This window comes from Patiria miniata, unplaced genomic scaffold (genome assembly GCF_015706575.1).
Source record: "Patiria miniata isolate m_02_andy unplaced genomic scaffold, ASM1570657v1 HiC_scaffold_9, whole genome shotgun sequence".
NCBI classification, from domain to species: Eukaryota; Metazoa; Echinodermata; class Asteroidea; order Valvatida; family Asterinidae; genus Patiria; species Patiria miniata.
The window spans coordinates 6,654,530-6,674,103 of record NW_024037076.1 but is presented as its reverse complement, the minus strand read 5'-3'; the positions used below and the strand labels follow the sequence as shown (position 1 = coordinate 6,674,103).

The window sequence follows — 19,574 nt, the reverse complement described above, 5'->3', positions numbered from 1 at the left end:
TGTCTGCCGCTGGGCGGGGCGAAAAAATATGTAAAGTCTAGGTTATATTAAAAATGCGGAGATTGGAAGGGTTAAAAAAATATTTGGAGGGCGGCTACATGCTCAGAATAAAAGCAATAACATCGTTGTCGGCCGCAGGGCGGGGCGAAAAAAAATGTATGGTCCATGCAGGTTCTATTAGAAAATGCGGAGATCGGAAGAGTGAATAAAAAAAAATTCTTGAGCTACATACTCAGAACTATCTTATTGGTGGTAAATTTCGCCTTCATATTATAACGATCTGCCCAGCTAACGATCTGCTGTTGCACTGCGTGATACTATCGACAAATTCCCACGCTGTCCTTACTTGGCAAGGAGCCAAACTTGTTATCGTCCGCGCCCAGAAGATCCTCTCGAATTGCCAACGGCTGTTTACTGTGCCTACTGTCGACGGATGCTGAGCAGCGTAGTGCACAGCCGACGCTGTGCCTTTTCGATGCTGGGGAATCACAATGGCCTGTATTCAACCCTGTTTAACAATAACAATTTATTCAGGTTTATATAATGGGATCAAGCTCGGATTTCTGGCGGGGCAAACAATAAAACCCTGTGTGCTGAGATGGAAAGAGTTAATATTTTATGGTGGACTGGATTCTTGGAATATCCTCCATGCTTTTGGGCCTAGTGGGGGAACAAAATGACGCTGTCGGGCGGGGCGAAAGTAAAAACCCTATAGATGTGGTCCACGTTCCAACAAAGAAATGCTAAGTTGGGAAGAGTTATTATTTAAGGTGAGCTAGTTGGATACGTAATAAAAAATATTATACAACGCCTGAATAAATCCCCGTCATCTGATTGGTGGATCGTTGATCACATGTCATGAATTATTCGTACCATTGCACGGCGCGCGAGTGGCGCGCAGTGCAATGATACTAGTTCTATTGCACTGTGATTAGAAGTTCTATTGCAATGTGATTAAAAGTCAACCAATCAGATGACGAGGATTTATTCATTCATTATTTAAACAAATAATGAATGTTTCACGTTCGTGCAATGGAAAGAATAATTTCATTCGGTGACAGATTGAATGTTCTATTCAACTCGACTTCGCCTCGTGGAATAGAACATTCAATCTGTCACCTCATGAAATTATTCTTACCATCGCACTCACAAACATTCGTTATTTGTATAATAATGCAGTTGGGCGGGGTAAAATAACAATTGGGTTTCCGCAACCTTATTGTATATTTTGTGCACAAATGGAATTTCGATGGTTATCACAATGCGACTGTCTGTCAGTCTAAATACCAATTTTGTTTATAAATTAAAATACCTCATATCTTTTTTTTTTAATGGACGCGATTGAAATCTGTGTCTAGAACTTTATTCCATTAATTGTTTACAGCTCTCAAGATAAATATCAAAATAAGCATACAAAAATTATTGTAAGGGGGAAGTAAAAAAAATATAAAATCAATTGTTGATGACAAGTGGTTTTAATGATAAGCTTTATTTGTACACATTTTATGAACCCAAGACTGATATTTCGTTTGTTAGCAAAGGACACCCTTTTATCTCTTTCTGAAGTATTTTATTATTTTGTCTATGCTCTTAACATCATCGCCTTTTTTCTGCATTTGGCATTGACTGCATCTCTCAGTCCCTTTATGAGCTTCTCTGTGAATGTGACCCTTGGGAATTCAAGGGCCGCCTGGGACACTACAGCCATGAATTCAGGCTTCTTACGCATGCATTCTTTGATTACCCTTTCCTTCCCATTAAAGATTTCCCCGCCATGATAGTTCGATCTGGCCAGTTCCTGTGGAGTGAATATTTCTGCCATTAACTTAACTATGAAGTCTTTGGGGTTGTCTACTTGATCAAATATTTTATCATATGTGTTCCTATCCATTATGTGAGTGGCATTGTTTGGAGTACCAATGTGTACAGTGTTCGGTTGCTTGTCGTCGATGACGTATTGCGGTTCACGGCGTTCGCTGGTACTCCGAGTCGAGGCGTTCTTTTCGTCTGACCGCAGCTCTCGTACTTCAGCCCGGAGCTCTTTCACCTCCGCCTGAAGATCTCTCATCTCTCCCCGCAACTCTTTTGTCTGGGTAGACTGCTCATCCAGCTTTGTGATGACCACCGCAAGTTGCGAAGTCAAAAGGTGGATGAGGGGGCTTTCTGAGGTGGCCCCGGTGATCACCGAAAGATCAAAATCGGGTATCAGGTCGTATTGAAGCTGGGAAATGGTGGACTCGGCCTCTGGAACGCTGGGGGGATCATCGATGGGCATGGGTTGGGCCTCATCGCCGGTGGGATCATCTATGGGTACGGGCTGGGCCTCATCGCTGGTGGGATCATCGATGGGGACGGGCTGGGCCTCATCGCTGGTGGGGTCGGTGGGATCATCGATGGGGACGGGCTGGGCCTCATCGCTGGTGGGGCCGGTGGGATCATCTATGGGTATGGGCTGGGCCTCATCGCCGGTAGGATCATCGATGGGGACGGGCTGGGCCTCATCGCTGGTGGGGTCGGTGGGATCATCGATGGGTATGGGCTGGGCCTCATCGCCGGTAGGATCATCGATGGGTATGGGCTGGGCCTCATCGCTGGTGGGGCCGGTGGGATCATCTATGGGTATGGGCTGGGCCTCATCGCCGGTAGGATCATCGATGGGTATGGGCTGGGCCTCATCGCTGGTGGGGCCGGTGGGATCATCTATGGGTATGGGCTGGGCCTCATCGCCGGTGGGATCATCGATGGGTATGGGCTGGGCCTCATCGCTGGTGGGGCCGGTGGGATCATCGATGGGGACGGGCTGGGCCTCATCGCTGGTGGGGCCGGTGGGATCATCTATGGGTATGGGCTGGGCCTCATCGCTGGTGGGGCCGGTGGGATCATCGATGGGGACGGGCTGGGCCTCATCGCTGGTGGGGCCGGTGGGATCATCTATGGGTATGGGCTGGGCCTCATCGCTGGTGGGGCCGGTGGGATCATCGATGGGGACGGGCTGGGCCTCATCGCTGGTGGGGCCGGTGGGATCATCTATGGGTATGGGCTGGGCCTCATCGCTGGTGGGGCCGGTGGGATCATCGATGGGGACGGGCTGGGCCTCATCGCTGGTGGGGCCGGTGGGATCATCTATGGGTATGGGCTGGGCCTCATCGCTGGTGGGGCCGGTGGGATCATCGATGGGGACGGGCTGGGCCTCATCGCTGGTGGGGCCGGTGGGATCATCTATGGGTATGGGCTGGGCCTCATCGCTGGTGGGGCCGGTGGGATCATCAATAGGTACGGGCTGGGCCTTGAGATCGCTGGCGGGTCCGGTTGGTTCCCCGGTGAGCTGGGCCTCGGGAAGTGTGGAGGGGCCAGCGGCGAGCCTTTTAACGACCGCAAGTGGCACATCGTCCTCGTCGGAATCTTCGGAAAGCTTCCTTTCTGGAAAAAGGAAAAGAAGTTGACATCAAAAATCTATCAAAAGTTGTAAATTAATTTCAGTGCGTTAAAAATATATTTCTGCACCAAAAACACATGGTTAAGCAGTTTTCCGTTTTGAACAGTTGCTTCAAATTTACTGCTGATAGACAATCTTAGAAAGCCATAGAACGCATGAAACGCATAAAACTGATGTTGGACTGACTTGAATTAATTTCAATGCGTTAAAAATATAATTCTGCACCAAAAAGACATGGTTAAGAAGTTTTCCGTTTTGAAAAGTTGCTTCAAATTTGCTGCTGATAGACAATCTTAGAAAGTCATAGAAAGCATAAAACTGATGTTGGACTTACTTTTGTCGCCGATCCCAACAATAACTGCCCTGTGACTGCTAGATCTGTAGGTCACTTGCACCTCCATGCCGATTTCTAGGGGATCGCGGGATTTCACCCTGCTCCGAACAACATCTTCGACAAGGCCATCCCATTTTTCATTAACCCACTTGATAGTAATTTTGTTGGTCGACATCTTTGCAGGAATGTAGAAAGCGTCTGGACTCGAGAAAGTTTTCTTTCAAATAAAGACAGGGACAGGTTTTCAGAGGACGCCAAGGAAATGACGCTTTGCTTCTGTATAGAAGACTTTGAAATCCCGCCACATAGTAAACCACAGGTAACGACGCTCATGTTGATTGGTTCGTAGTTTACCTCTTTTTTTTGGTACAAGCGCGAACCAAATCACAAGGCGTTACCGCGCTATTCATAGCCCAAGACGAACCAAATCACAAGGCGTTACTGCGCTATTCATAGCCCAAGACGAACCAAATCACAAGGCGTTACCGCACTATTCACAGCTCTAAATGTCATTGTGAAGGTTGTGTGATGATTCCGCGAGTAGGGGGGGTTTGGGTTTCTTTTGAATCTGGCTAATTGCTAGCACGCATCACTTGTTACCCTGGAGAATACATGTACCCTGGCAGGGAAAAGAAGATTAACACCTTTGCATGTTTGTATGTACATGTACATTTGTTGCGTGAACATTCATGTACGCCTGCAAATAATAGTTCCCGAGTGAGTTCTTTTTTTAAGTATGAGTTCACTACTTCGAGTATGAATATGAAGATATTGTGAATGAATATTAAATATGCCAAAAAGTCGTCTATTTTACTATTGCTATAATTGTTATTTTTTTTAATTATTATTGTGACGGTCAGAACAGTTGGGGGGGGGGGTTCACCCTCTCGATCCGCGCCTGGCATAGCACTTAACTACTGAAACAGAAGCAGATCTTTACTTCTTCGCGTTGTATATGGTAACATGAGCACGCGCTGTCTTTATTAAACCCAATGTTTTGCTTTTTTAAGTTGCCAAAAAAGAGAGCTGGCATGTGCATTCCTCGTTTACGTTAACAATTTACAGGTAGATGATAGATGATAATTTAAGGTCGAATATTCAATGTTTCAATATGCAAGAAACCCACGACAGACTGTCCTTTGTACTCCACTCTTAGTTTATTTCTTGATGGCCCAGGCCTGACCCCCCTGTTACCAAGCAGACGAGATGCAGTCTTTGTTCCCAGATATTGCCAACGCGTGGCTCTGTTGATAGGTCAATTCATGTCTTTTTTTTAGTGGTCGGGTATATTGTTCAGTGTTTTGGCAAGTGTAGTACTAGGCTCTATGTCCTTACTTCTGATGCACAGGCCAAAAATGTCTCATTCGAAGTGTTCTGATAGTGCGGAAATTATGGCAAACCGTCCAAATGTGGACATCGGCTGGCTTAAAGAAAGTCCAAAGCGCAAAGCTCCAAAGCAGAAATCGCAGGTGAAAAGGCCCAGAGGTCGCCCAGCAATGAGGGAACTTTATCCCAACATTGTGGATGAAGCACGATCCTTCATTGAGAGCAACGGTTTCAAGGCTCATAGAAGACGGCAGGAAGAAACAGGGACGTGCGGGTCTACATTGAAGCAGGTGAAGCAGCACCTGCTTCACTCTGTACCAAATCTACAAACTGAAAGACCAAATTTAGGTGAGTGAAGCCATAAATTATTTTTAGAGGCACATTTAAAACGATTCAAGGGGTCCATCCAAGTTTTTATTTATTTACCCCTTAACGTGGAAAAACAGTTCACTCCAGTTCGAGTAGAAAACTGACTAGTTACAAAATAAACAGGACTATAATTTTTTATAAAGGATTTACAAGAGCAAGGTTCACTCATTTGTAGCAGAAAACAAATTAAATTTGTTTTCTAAAAATCAAAAATGTATTGGTCTTTAAATCCTTGTTCTCAGGTCTGCGGACAATAGCCCGCTGGATGATGCCCCCCCAACAAGGGCATCAACGCAGCCTCATACTACCAAGGTCTGATCGATGCTCGTGTTCCAGCGAAGGAAAACTCCGTCCGAAAGATCTCCGACAACAGCCACTTCTATTCGGCAAGGGTGCGCTACGCTCTCGAGATGGCATCCATGTTCAGCTCCCAGGCTATTGTCTACTCAGCAGACAACAAGAACAAAATCAAGGTCGGGGAGCAGACACTGGCTGTCGACCGTCGGCTCAAGATATCTAAATTCTTCCCCACTCAAGATGCACCAAATTACAGCGACCACGACTTCCCGACACCAGGTCACCTCATCGTGCCATCCGGATACCTGCGTATGCAGCCCTCCACCCTAACGACGAAAGACGACCTTGGCAGAGACCACTTCATGTAAGTTAATATTTATTAATAATGGATGATATAGCTTAATACAGTTATTGGATGAGTTCTTTCGCAAATCGCCAAAACGATAGTGGGCCCAAATACAATTTAATGACATACCATCTTAATTTGGGAAAATTCACGTATTAATTTATGAACAGTGCATTTCCTCACTACTCCTGTGTTTGTGTTTTGTGTATCCTTTGTCACGGCTAAGTCCTGCGTTGTCTACAGGTATTGGTTGGCAGGGGACCAGTGTTACCATTACAATAATTCATTCCCGCTGCATATCACTGGCACTAGCACTGCAGTGTTGCAGCACAGACAATAAGTACTAATAATCTGCTACATTACTTTAATATGTTGATTTCTTTCTGCTTTCTCAAAATTATTTTAGGCTGCCAGAAAAGAACCAAGCAACAGTTATCCTCAGAAGTCCCAACTCTCCATGCTCAGTGGCCTCGCACATGAACGACATCGTTGGGGAACTTGGACTGGCGGAGGACGTATCGAGTGGACGGTCGTTGATGGTACTTCTCGTTGATGGTGGAGCCGATTTCAATGTCAACCACACCGTCAACGAGATCTATTATGCCCGCCTGTTTAGAGACAGTAACCTGGATGCTCTGGTGGTGACTTCCTACTGTCCAGGGGATTCGGCGCTCAATCCCATTGAGCGAGTCTGGGCTCCCTGCACGAGAGCGTTGACATCAGTCAGTCTGTCTGCCAATTCTGATGGAGACCTACCACTGGCACAGGAAGACCTAACACCAGAGGAGAAGAAACATCGAATCTTCAACAATGCCATGACCGCGATCAAGGACACGTACTGGTCAGGAGTGACATTTGCGGGAAAACCCATCAAAACGGTCATGCTGGCGAGTGGATCGCTGGAGCAACCCTACAGCTACGAAGAATACAGGCAAACCCACGTGGCTGTTTCAGGGTCAGCGAAGAGACTTAAAGAAGACGAGAAGAGCCATCAAGATTATTTGTTTGCGATGCAACATATAGATAGGCGCATTGGAATGTGCACTTTCACCAAGTGCAACGAGTCTACTTGCAGACATTGCAAGTCACACCCCCCAGTTGCCAAGGAAATGCTTGCATGCGTGCGAAGTTTTCCCTCACCCAAGCCGTCTACAAACAACCCGGGACATTTCATGACGTTCACGGAAGCTCTCCACTCCCGCAGTATTCCTCCATGTGAGAACCTACCCCTCTTTCGTCAGAAGGGATTGGGAAGGTGCCAAGTTTCTTCTTGCAAGTACGTCTTCACGAGCAAGAAGGACAAGGACGATCATCGCATAAGGAACCATCCCAGACATCACAGTTCTTAAGACCCGTATTTTGTTCATGAAATCGTTACAGTTTTCACAAAGGGACGAATTTGGCAAAATATTCACTTTTTCCAATTTCATTTTTTCCGTCAAAATTGATTAATTTAGTCGATACCACCAAATTAGTGAAGATTTGTTCCGTCGAAATCTATAAAAGTGCTCTAATTGTTATATTATTATATACATGTATAACGGAAGTGATTTTATGTGCAAAAAATGTCAGTGTGCGTATACATCAAGTTGTCCTTGGATTCAAATAACGTTTTGGTAAACTATATATTATATACATAGGGCCTATTGCATACAAATGGTAATGGGAGTAATTTTTGAGACCAATCTTTGTCGCCACTTGTCCACCTTCGTATACACCTGGAAAATAAACAAAAAAGAAACACATTTAAGCGACCAATTTGTAAATAAAAATATTTCTTTCCGACGTACATGCACATGTATGAATGGATGGTTCATTTACAAATTTACAAATCATTTACGTTATTGTATAGCTTGTTTTAGAAGTATCTTTACAGAATATCCCTACTTTATATGTTTTTAAAGAAATCAGTTTGTTTTGTAACACATGAGCCGTTCTGTATGTGACAAAAATATAAATAAAGCATGTCAGAACTGTATTCCTTGTTTCAGGCTGTTGGATAAGTAGGAAACTTTCTGAAACCGAATAGTAACCTCCTACCCCAGACTTGATGCCATGCACCGACCTAGTAATTTAAAGAGGACCTATAAACCAAAAAGATTAATTTAGGCAGCCTGCCGCATGCATGACGTACTGCATGTTTAGGAAGCCCCTCCCTCCAGGCGTTTTTCATGAAGTATAATTTTTGAAGGTACTGTACCCCCAAAGACAACGAAGCCGTAAAATAGTTTGTTTCAAATTAGAGTCCAGCTTCAAAATAGCGTCGGTCGGTAGGAAAGTTGTGTTTGAATATGCTGCTGGTCATGCCTCGGTCGAAGTGCATTTATACATGTGTATATAAATGTGCCGCATAGCCACCAAAATTGCCCGCTATAAGAATTACATATACATGCTTTCATTTCAGACATTTATTTGAGACGCATTATACCATGATACTCACTGGAAATGATGGAAACTTTGAAAGCCAGCACAATCACGTGCAAAGTGAAACACCAGCGTGATTCGAATAACAATGTGGTCGGCGTGCGTAAAATGCACAGTACTTTCCACTCATAGTCCACCCATGGTCCACCCAAGCCCCCTGCGTGCTCTGTCGAGGTTGGTCCGCTACAAACACAAACATTTAATTCTCAATATATATTCGCGACTTCGGAAAATGTCTTTCTGGAAAAAAAGTTCTGATTGTTTTCACATATGGAAAAGTAGTCTCTTTTGCTACACCGATATGGACGTGTTTCCGTGTTACGCACAAAAACGGGTTAGCCGCAGTCGCTCCGAATCCGGTCCACCGGTGAAAAAATGGTTTTAGTCGCCAAACGAAAAAACATATAAATCGGGGTCGCCCGGCATTCCAATACCATTCGGCACGCGCGCAGCGTGGTCAATTCAAGTGCATGATTGCAAGCCCAGCAGTGTCCGTAACTTATTTGGGATTTTCGTATGGCTAAAATTCATGTGAGATCTTCTTTCAGGTTGCTTTATTTTCATTGTTGTGTTTTTCACTATGTCCTATATTTTGCCATAGAGAAAGATGATGTTTCCAATGTGTAGGCCTGTGTAAACACCTGTTGTTTATTGGAGTTACGCGTTGCGGTTTACCCATTTGTCACAATGGACTCTTCGGTACTGGCCACACGCATACTTGCTACACAGAGGAGTTATGCATAATGCATGATTGAGCATTGACCCATTCAGTACACGCGTGGCGTGTCCCGAAGGTCACATAGACACACAACTGATTTTTTGAGACTTTAGCCATGAAACTTTTCCATATGTGCTGTTGGTGACATGTTGATGCTGCCGAAGTTCCGACGTACCATGAATGCACCTTCTGTCATTATCATTATACGGCGGTACGGCCGGTGGGAACCATGCCATTTTGTACTGACCATGCTACACTACTGCATGGCCATGCGCGATTGCGAGTACAATGTACATGCCCGTGTATATGCATGGCGGCCTGTCAGCACGCCGGCGAACACAATCATGTACATGTATATGTAGGCCTATACACAGTGCAGTTAAATAATTGTGAGGGTCTGTTACTTATTAGTATTAGATTTCAGTTTTGTTTGATATTATTTTAATTTTTTTTTACGTACAAAGGCCACGCAGCGAAACATTTCAAGAAAATGATACATGAAACAGCCGTTTTGCACGACTTGGGACTTCCCCCTGAGCACGCAATTCCCACGTTTTATAAACAGTCAGCCCCCGGGCTAGCATTGCATACTACATAGCATGTAAATGCAAGAGGCATGAGACGGGTTACACGACGTACAGCAGGGGGCCCGTTCGCACGCGGGAGGACGGTGCAGCGCATGAACCTCGCACCTTGCACGACGATGATCAGTTGGTGGCAGGAATTACTGAGACTTCAACAAGAGACAACCATGCCTGACCTTTTAAGATATTCCTGGGCAATTTAAAAGCCAGAAACCTGGGCGTAATTCGTTAAAATTTACCACGGAATCTACTGAAAAACGCGTTTGCAGTTCAGAAATGAAAACAGACGAAGAAGATAAAGTCGTTTTAAAATAAAAATTGAGAAAACCAGATATACTACACTAGATCGTATCCAACCCAAAAAATAATTGAGACGTTTAACACTCTATTCCTTCCTCCATGTTTTATGTAAAACGAAGTGCGAGTATTCTTTTTTTTTTTGGGTACAAGCACGGAAATGTAAATTAGCAGGTACGGTACTGCATATAATGTTCACAAAAACAAGTTTAAAACATTGTAAGAAGTTTGCTGACTGATGTTATAAACTGGCCTTGTACACACTATCAGCGAATTATAAATCCAATATTCAAATTTTATACATACTGATAGTAAAGTTTGCAAAGGACTGCTTTCCCCGTTCAAGGTGCCCGTATTTTTATACGTCCCCCCTGTACTGTACGGGCTAGCCTGTAGCGACGAGAAAGTTTGTCGGATACTTTTAGTGCCGATGAGCTCTTCGTGTGTGCACAGACCGTGACTGGCCTTTTGTTGTACGAGAACGCGTTTGGAACGGGATGCCGTGAGCACGCGTGCGAACGGGAGGTAGATGTAACAAAAGGCCCCGTTCCTAGCGTGCGCACGCGTGCGAACGGTTAATTTATTTATGACGCCTCGCCTATACGTATGCGTAGTTGTCATACATCGCCAAAAATGAATGATGTTGAAAGCGTTTGTTCGGAGGTGGCTAATACTGGGTAACAATGTGGTCAACTTAGCTAAAACAATCATTTCATGACGAACAAAATGCTCTATACATTTAGTGAAAAAACATAGGAAATTTCCCAAAATATCACATTTCATAAATGCTATTTTGTCAATTAACATTTTTGGAAAAACATGCTAACTTATCGGGAAAAAAATCAATTCATCTTCAAATATTTATAACTCACATCTAACAACTGCGCATTTGTTAAAACCTATCTTTCCGTAAATAGTTTTTTTCCCAAAAAAATTAGCAACGACGTGACATGACTTATTATGCAGCATGTGGGGAGGTTGTTGGTTACCAACTCAAAAGGCGGCGACGATCATCATGTTCAAAGGCCGCTTGCAGTCAAGCTTTGAATGGTCGAAACTTGCAGTCACAGTGTTGTAGCTATGGGCATTACCGAGGCACTGGAATGTTAATGTTGAATTTAAGTAGCCTAAGAGTTGTGACTTCTGTGTCCTTTTTCTATGGTTTGCCACAGATAAGGTTGCCTAATGCAAAGCTGTGGAATGTTATTCTGATGAATTGGATCCAAAAAGTGGTTGTCCTGTACAGTTTCATTTGTCAAGTGGTGATTGTGTCTGAGCCCATTCTTAGAGACCTGATGCGTAGACACAGTGTGTAAAACTTTATGATTCTTAAAATCATTGTAGTTGTTTTGGAGGCACCAGACACCGTTCTGATTGAGAGACAGATGGGCAAGAGAGTAGACCCAGAAACAGGAGGTAAGATTTCCTTCATTCTGTTAAAGAAAGAATCAACAGGAAAATGTTACAAAATGCCTTTTGCAGTTGAATCATTTTTAGTTGATTCAGCTTTCTTTCATAAAGAGGTCTTCTTGTAATACCTCTGGAAGGCTAAATTCATGAACAAAATGAGCTGTTGTTAATGTATGGGATCTGTTTAAATGTTTTGGAAAATTTGTAAACGGACTTTGAAATGTTTGTTACTTTTCCTTTAAACACGTAAACATCGCTTGATAGTATCAGATGAGGCTAGGGTTCAGTCAACACATGTACATATTTTTGTTCTTCCCTTCAGATGTATACCATACCACCTTTGACTACCCAGCAGGCAGTGAGATAGAGCGTCGTCTGATAGAACCTGCTGAGGGTTGTGGTGAGGAAGCCACGGTGACCCGCTTGGTGGTGTATCACCGCCATGCCCACGGCCTGCAAAGCTGCAATAACAAGGGCTATAAAGCCATCAATGCTGACCAACCTAAGGCTGATGTGTTCTCCCAAGGTATGAATTCATTGTTATTGTGTCAGCTTACTTCTCCTTCAGCAACTCCCTGCTCCTTTCTCAGTCTATCTACTCTACAGGATAGGGCTCGCTCAATGACGGCCATCTCTGTAGGAGAACCGCAACTGCGTATTTTACGCAATCAAGCACGCATTGCAGAGTGTTGAAAATGTTCCAAACACGAGCGCTTGTTGCTCGCAATGTGTTCGAAATACGACGCAGCCGATGCGCGTTATGCAAGTTGACGCTCAAAATGCCGATGCATGTTGATGGTCTGTAGGAAATGACGTCATTTGAACGAGACCTATTGGCTGTCACCTCTTTTCCCATTTGCTGTTTGTCTTTCAAGGGCTGGTACAGTAACATATCCCACAAGTTTCTTCCCTTGTTCTGTCTTACTATGAAGCTCCTTGTCAGAATCCTGATACCCCCTTACAATTTAGTTCAGTTCTGTAATAACCGTTTTTTTTGTTGCCACCTGTACTGCCTTGAGGTTAGCAAATTGCAAAAGAAAAAACCTTCCATAAGTTCAGTGTAGGTTGACTTTACTGGAGTCTTGTAGTTAAGTACATTTACATGAGTACAAGTACATGAACATGTTCTCAAGGCCGAGTTGCTGTCACCCAAGGCATTATATAAATGCAGAAGCCTCCCAAACAGTAGCAAATTGGTTCTTTTGTCTGCTCATTCCTCTGAAAGAACATTTTAAATTCCAGCAGGAGCACATTTTACATGAGTACAAGTACAGGAGATTTTTTTATTTTGAGTATGAGTACATTCTCATAAGTACATGTACAAGTATGACAACGAAAAAGTGTATGTGAGTATGAGTAAGAGTACTTACAACACTGCTTCACTGGCCGCCAAGGGACTTATTTCATGGCTCTGCTCACAAGGGAATGGACCTATCAGCCACGCCCCTTAGACAATCCTATGGAATTTTGTACATTGACTTTTGTTTGTCTCAGATTTTGCATGGCGTTCCGTGTCCATTTGTATGTCATGTAATTGAACAATTTCTCAAGCTACGTTGACGCGATTCTACCGCAATAGGTTAATTGTACTCATTTGATCACATTCTATGCTTATTTCAATAGTACATAAAATATGCACTTTACTTTCCTTCCAGTGATGACAAATCTGAGCAGCCAGAAACGTTCCCTAGCGCCCCACACACCGCGCATTGTCCTGCTGGGGCCTACAGGCAGTGGTAAGAGTGTACAGGCAGCGCTGGTAGCCAGCAAGTACAACATTGTCAATGGTGAGTATGTACTTAGTCTGCATTTTCAACTGCTGAAACGAAACAGTTTTTGCATTTCAGTTCATGCCATTAAATACATTAAAGCACCTCCCCAACCAAAAAAAAAAAAAAAATGAGAATTGATCGAGTGGGCAGGTTATTCCTAATGGGAAAACTTCAGTAGATTGTGTGAACAAATTTGACAGGTACACATATCTAGAGTTGTGATCAGTTCATCACCAGTCCTCACATGTCAATCACAATTCAATCACAAGCGATCTACGTTAACACCAAGTGACATGATATTCAAATGAATCGTGACCGAGGCATTTTTCTGTCATTGCTCATCCCCAGTTTCTTGTAATCTGACTTGTGTTTGAACTTGTTTGAATTGTGATTGACAGGATAGCCCACGAATGTCTTTCGACTTATTTCCAGTAGGGTCCCTTGGTAGAAGATGTGGAAGGAAATAATAGTTTCCGTGGTGGGAGGAAAAGCCCAGAATGATATTCTAGGGAAAACCCAAGAAATCAGGTAGGGACTGAAAACCCAATCCACATATTGGGCCCAGGTGGGAATCGAACCCAGGCCATAGCGGTGGAAAGCAAGGAAAGCACAGCTATGACAACCTGATCCCCGTGATTGGGCCCTGGGTACTTTTTACGCCAGAGAAATGCAACTATATATCTTCCGTCAACTAGTTTTAAATTGCAGATTATGAAGTATTTTTCTTGTGCTAAAAATATGGTTGACCAGAATTAAAGACATTATAAAAGTTGGATTTTTTGGGTAGGGTTACCATGTGCTTTTGTGCATCTTTGTGAATACTTTATGTATGCATTAATATGGACATGAATGTCTTCCCAATGTCTTATTGCAGTGTCTTCTGGGCAGCTAGTGAGTGAGGCAATCACTAATGAATCCAAGATTGGTGAGGCAATTAAACCATATGTGGACAGAAATATGCTAGGTGAGTCATAACATCTCAGGATTTTGAAAGGATTACATTCTTAATCAATTTCTCAGGGGCAGAATATGCTTGACCGAAATAAGAGGTTATTATACGCACTTATGTTTGTTAGAACATTTGCTCCTCCATGCATGCTTTAGTTTTGCACAGTGTATTATACTGCTATTACTGACAATTTTCTAATTGTTGAGCAACTCCATGAAATTGAACCATGGAAATTGGTATATGTGAAGTTTTGTCATCAGCAGACTTGTCAACACAGTTTTGATTGGAAACTGTGTCTAATCTGTCTAATCTGTCTCTGTCTAATCATCCTTATGCACAAACCTTTGGTAATGTCTGTTGTGTTAACAGAAACATAACAGCACTGATAGCAGATGGTTACAGGTATAGTCCATCATTTGTAATTTGTGCATTTTGTTCGTTTGAAGCAACAAAAGTGCTCAAAATCTAAAGAAGGGTACTGAACAACTAACCTGATGAAGTTTCAGCTCAGCTTCAGCTGTCTATTTTGAGAAAGACAACATTCTAGGATCTTGATTTCAAATCAAAAGTTGCTGAATGAATTGGGCCTGAATTCAGCTTCCGAGACACGTTCTCACTGAGCCGATTGCAGCTACGTGATGTCGCGCACTGATCCGACGAATTATAGCAACCGCGCGTGTGTGTGCGTCGTGCCAATGCTTGCGCGCGCTTTGCCGAATAACAAAACGAACTACTAATTTGAATTTCCTACGGTACTTCTTAAGAAGAACCGTTGGAAAGGCCTTCTTTCGTTGATTACTTCAAAATGACAGCTTGCCAGAAAGAATAATTTCACAGGGAGTTTAGTCCCCTTAAAATCTTTCAACCAAGTATGTTTTTCAACAATAATTACGCCAGTTACTTTTTGGATAGCTGCAAATGATGGACTCTAGCTTTCACTAAATCAGGATTCAGAGGTGAAACTCAAGAAGACAAGACTTGTGACCAAAGACATTGATAAGCGGACTTACATGTATCACCATATATGACTTGGTTCAGTGCCAGACAACCTGATGATCAAGATACTGGATGAGCGATTGGCCCAACTGGACTGTGTGACCAGGGGTTGGGTGCTGCGTGGATTCCCTAGGACAAGGGAACAAGCTGAGAACCTGTCTAAGATTGGTCATGAACCAAACAGGTGAGTCAGGCCATCTTTAGCCTTTTGCCCAGGCCAACGTGGCTTAGAGCGGCGGAGTTGCGAAGACCTGAAGCGACTGGAGCAAAGATTAAGTCAGCACGCACGAGTGGCAGAGCCACGAGGCCTTTAACAACTTGATTTTGTTGAATTATTCATACCCTCAAATAATTTCTTGAAATACCTTTATAAGTACAGTTAAGGCCAAAAAAAAAAAGTCTCCGGTTTCTGGTATGGAGCTTGCCCCAAAAGTGGTGCGGCGACGCGGCTTTTTCTTTTTTTTACCTGTTTTTTTTTTTTTTTTGGCTTCAAATGTCGGCTGATGACTGCAAATGGTGCCCGACTAAACTTGGTGCAAATATATGGGAGTCCAGAGAGGCCACATAAATCTTATTCTCGATCATAACCCCATCTAAAAACACGTTAAAATTGTGCAGCAGCAGAATTCCAGTCAAACCAGTGAGTTTGGCGGTTTTGAGACATCATCTTCCATTGAAAAAAAAACTTTTTCATTTTGCCGACGCGCATGGCTACGGCGACGCGCGCGCATACCAGAAACCGGAGACTTTTTTTTTTTGGCCTAAAATAAGATAATGTAAGAACAATTACGCGGTCACGATCTCGTGGGAAAACTAGACTCGCATTTTTTGTTTTTAAATTTGTGCAAGCATCCGGGCGCGTTGACGCGTCCGGGTAGTAGCCACGCACGCACAAACAGGCTGATGATTGGTTGGAATTTTGCTACCCTTTTGGGGTAGCAAAAAGTCGAGATTATAAAGAAAAACATAAGAATTTCTCGACAAGTTGCAAAAGGCCCTCGTGGCTTTGCCACTCGCATGTGTGGTCTCGCATGTGTTGGTGAAAGGCTAGGCCATCTTGGTCTGGTACCCTATACCATGATGCAAACCTTGTAGGTCCACTTGTGGGTACATGTACTTCTCTGTAATAAGTAGCAGTGTTTATTGCACATATTTTGCACACTGCACTTTGACAGAAAAAGTGCCCATCAGAGACATTGAGGAGAAATGGTAATTCTTTACTAACTTGAAATTAAAACAACTACAGTAAACAATGTTTCTGCAGTAACCAATGTTTCTGCAGTAACCAATGTTTCCGCAGTAACCAATGTTTCTGCAGTAACCAATGTTTCCGCAGTAACCAATGTTACCTCGGTAACCAAAGTTGCAGAAGCCACTTGTACTGTTTCCCTCTGCCCCAAACAAGATTCATTGGCTGTGTACCAGAGTGGCCTTACTAGGGCCAACCTTTCAGTGTTTCAAATCCCTCAATTTGAAAGCCCCACATGAGGTTCCATCCATGTTTACATTCAGTTCCATGTTTTGGCTGTAATGGCTTCTACTGATTCATCCGTGGGATAAAAAAAATCGCTTTCCACAAACGATTTTTGAATTTAAGTTTGATGCACATGCAAGTCTAGTCAGAATGAGACAATGATATTTTACTTGTCTCTTGCTATACCAGATGTGACCCCTGTATTTGTTTAGTATTTGACAAGAATTCAAAAGATTGTGAAACTGTGGAATGAACAAGTGGCCATATCTTTGTACATTTTCAACAGGGTGTTTTTCCTGGACGTTCCCAATGACTCGGTCTATGAGCGCTTGACACTACGCTCCCTTGACGTGGTGACAGGTGATCAGTACCACGCCCTCTATAACCCACCACGCACCAATAGAATCAAAGACCGCTCTGTCCAGCACCCAAAGGACGCAGAGGAAATCGTTCGCAACCGCCTGTCCCAGTACTATGCCTATGCCGAGGAGATTGCAGACTTCTATGAGGATGCACATCATATCAATGCTGACCAGGATCCACACACAGTGTTTGAGTGCGTGGAGAGTATGCTGGTCAATCCATTGCCCAAGCGACTGGTACAGCAGGAGTAAAATAATTGGGATCAGCTGCAAATTTGTGGTGTTGGGGGATTTGCAGAAAGTTTGAGTTGATGAGCGATACCGTTTGACATTATGAAGGATTCACAATAGAGTGTATGTCACCATGCGTTTGCCTGGAAGAGGCCAAGTACTATTCACTTATACAGTCAACATACTATCCTGCATACCGCACAATCACAAATGCATTTGGAAGCTCCATAAATAGACCAACAATTGTTGTTCAAACAAAATTCCCTATTTAAAGGTCCCCAGAGTGTAAAACTACCATGCTGTAGTGCAAAAGGAGTTCCCCCTTGGAGTGTAATGTCATTTTTTCCCCCAATAATGCACTCCATGGTAACCTCTTAGTGACACACTGTATTGTGAATCTTATTTGCTGTGTCTCAAGGTAGTCATTTTGTATTGATAAATATGTAACATGATTCATGAATGTATAAGTTTATTTTATGACCACAATAAGAAACAACCGCCATGGTAGCTTGTGAACATCACACCTTCAATTTGATACCTACATGCATTTCAGCTTCCCTATGGGCTCCGTGCGCCAACAAAAAGGGCGTGTTTTTAGCCACTTTTTGAGAGTTGTGTACTGGTTCTTTTAAGTACTGGACTTATTTATCCTGCATGTGCCGAAGCTAAGCCACAGCGTCTTCATGTGAGCGTCAGGCGTCGTCGGTGCGCAAATGCGTTCAAATTTCCTTTTGGATGGTCTCCCAGACTAATCCCCGCCCCCCATAACTATGGATACATTTGAAGTCTGCAGTGGATGGACCGGGAACTCATCTAGGTCTCCCCTGACTCTCCTTTTCTGGTCGTTGAAGGGGTACTTGTGCATGGAGCCCATTGGGGTGAGGGAGTGTTCAAGTATGATAGAATTACCAGTTAAGTCTTTTGCCTGATTTAATACAATGCTGGAGAGCAGCTGTAGTGTTGACCATTGCTTAATAGTCTGCCTACATGTTTATACCACAGCCAAAGGTTCTAAATAATGTTCTGAATAACCGTTGGGCTCCCACTCAGGGTCCAATACAATGACACTGCTTTGATATGCCATGTATGTATGTAAATGCAGTGTCAACTGCAACTGGAAACATTGTCATTTTCAGTGTACCTTTGGTACATGTAGTTGATGAAAATGACACACAAACCCAAAGTGAAAGCACTGATTGTGCAAACATTTTCTTCTCCTTTCACTGTCTCTTTATACAGTATATTTGGTTCGTATGGTTTTGTTTTGACTTGATTAAGACATTGCTTAAGCATTAAAGTGCTGTTGTGAGGCTAGTTATTGCTTGCTTATCATTGATAAGTACAAATCTTGCTAAATGAGGGGGGAAAATGTGCTTGGCACGCCTGTTAAGTGCTGAAAAAATAATTGAGCTGACCTTAATTTTCATCACCGGACCAATAATATTGCTTGATCGGTAAGAAATTATCAATAAGCAAATATGGCTCAGAGTAAGTATAAAACCAACTTAACAACCATGATTTAGTTAAGCACTTGCTATGGAACTGCAGATATTTCAAGACATTTTGTCATTAATCAAGCCGATGACACAATCCAAAAACCAATTCCTCTTAAATCGCTTTCATTAATTACAGGCATGCAACTGGGACTTTAGAAAAAAACGAGGACATTCCAAACCACACCAGACTTTGTACAGTGTTTTTCAGTTTGTAATGGCATTCATGAGAAGTGAAAAACAAGGAAATCAGTGGATCCGAGGAAAGTTGCACGCCTGTTATTAGTGAATGCAAATTACTAGACATTGACAATATATATCTTATATTTATTTTAGTAAATAGATATATACTTTTGTTTTTTTGAGGTAGGACATCGACATTTAACATAAAGCAACTTGCACTAGCGGCAAGAAATAATACAAGTTTCAGCAGTAGTTAGCTATGACTATTCTGCAACGAGTTAACCACCAAAAAGGCCTAGCATCCACCGACTATTCACTATTCTTCAGTTTGCTCTCTGGACTTTTTAACAGTTTGTAAATAGTGTACATAAAAACATACTCTCCGTCCAAATTAGAATTCCATTTGAATGTTATTTTAGTTTCTGTTAACAGGATCTAATGTTTGAATTTCAGTTCGAAACTGTAAAGTAAATGAAATGAATAAAATGATTCAACTGAAAATATGACCATGTGTCCCTTAACAACACGAGTACTTTCAAGCACTTCTTTCTTTCCTATAGTTTATGAAACAGG

The 19,574-nt window shown here is 42.9% G+C and overlaps 1 protein-coding gene across 1 annotated transcript in view; it reads left to right on the top strand.

Annotated features, from left to right (window-relative positions):
• LOC119720615 (adenylate kinase 8-like) overlaps positions 1-19,522 on the top strand; it is a 28,100-nt gene extending 8,578 nt beyond the window's left edge. Inside the window, exons 5-10 of the mRNA XM_038190359.1 lie at positions 11,476-11,547; positions 11,864-12,067; positions 13,197-13,328; positions 14,188-14,277; positions 15,301-15,442; positions 17,019-19,522. Coding sequence (XP_038046287.1) covers positions 11,476-11,547; positions 11,864-12,067; positions 13,197-13,328; positions 14,188-14,277; positions 15,301-15,442; positions 17,019-17,346 — 968 coding nt within the window. The 3' untranslated portion in view covers positions 17,347-19,522. The remainder of the gene's footprint in view (positions 1-11,475; positions 11,548-11,863; positions 12,068-13,196; positions 13,329-14,187; positions 14,278-15,300; positions 15,443-17,018) is intronic.
• The last annotated feature ends 52 nt before the right edge of the window (positions 19,523-19,574 follow it).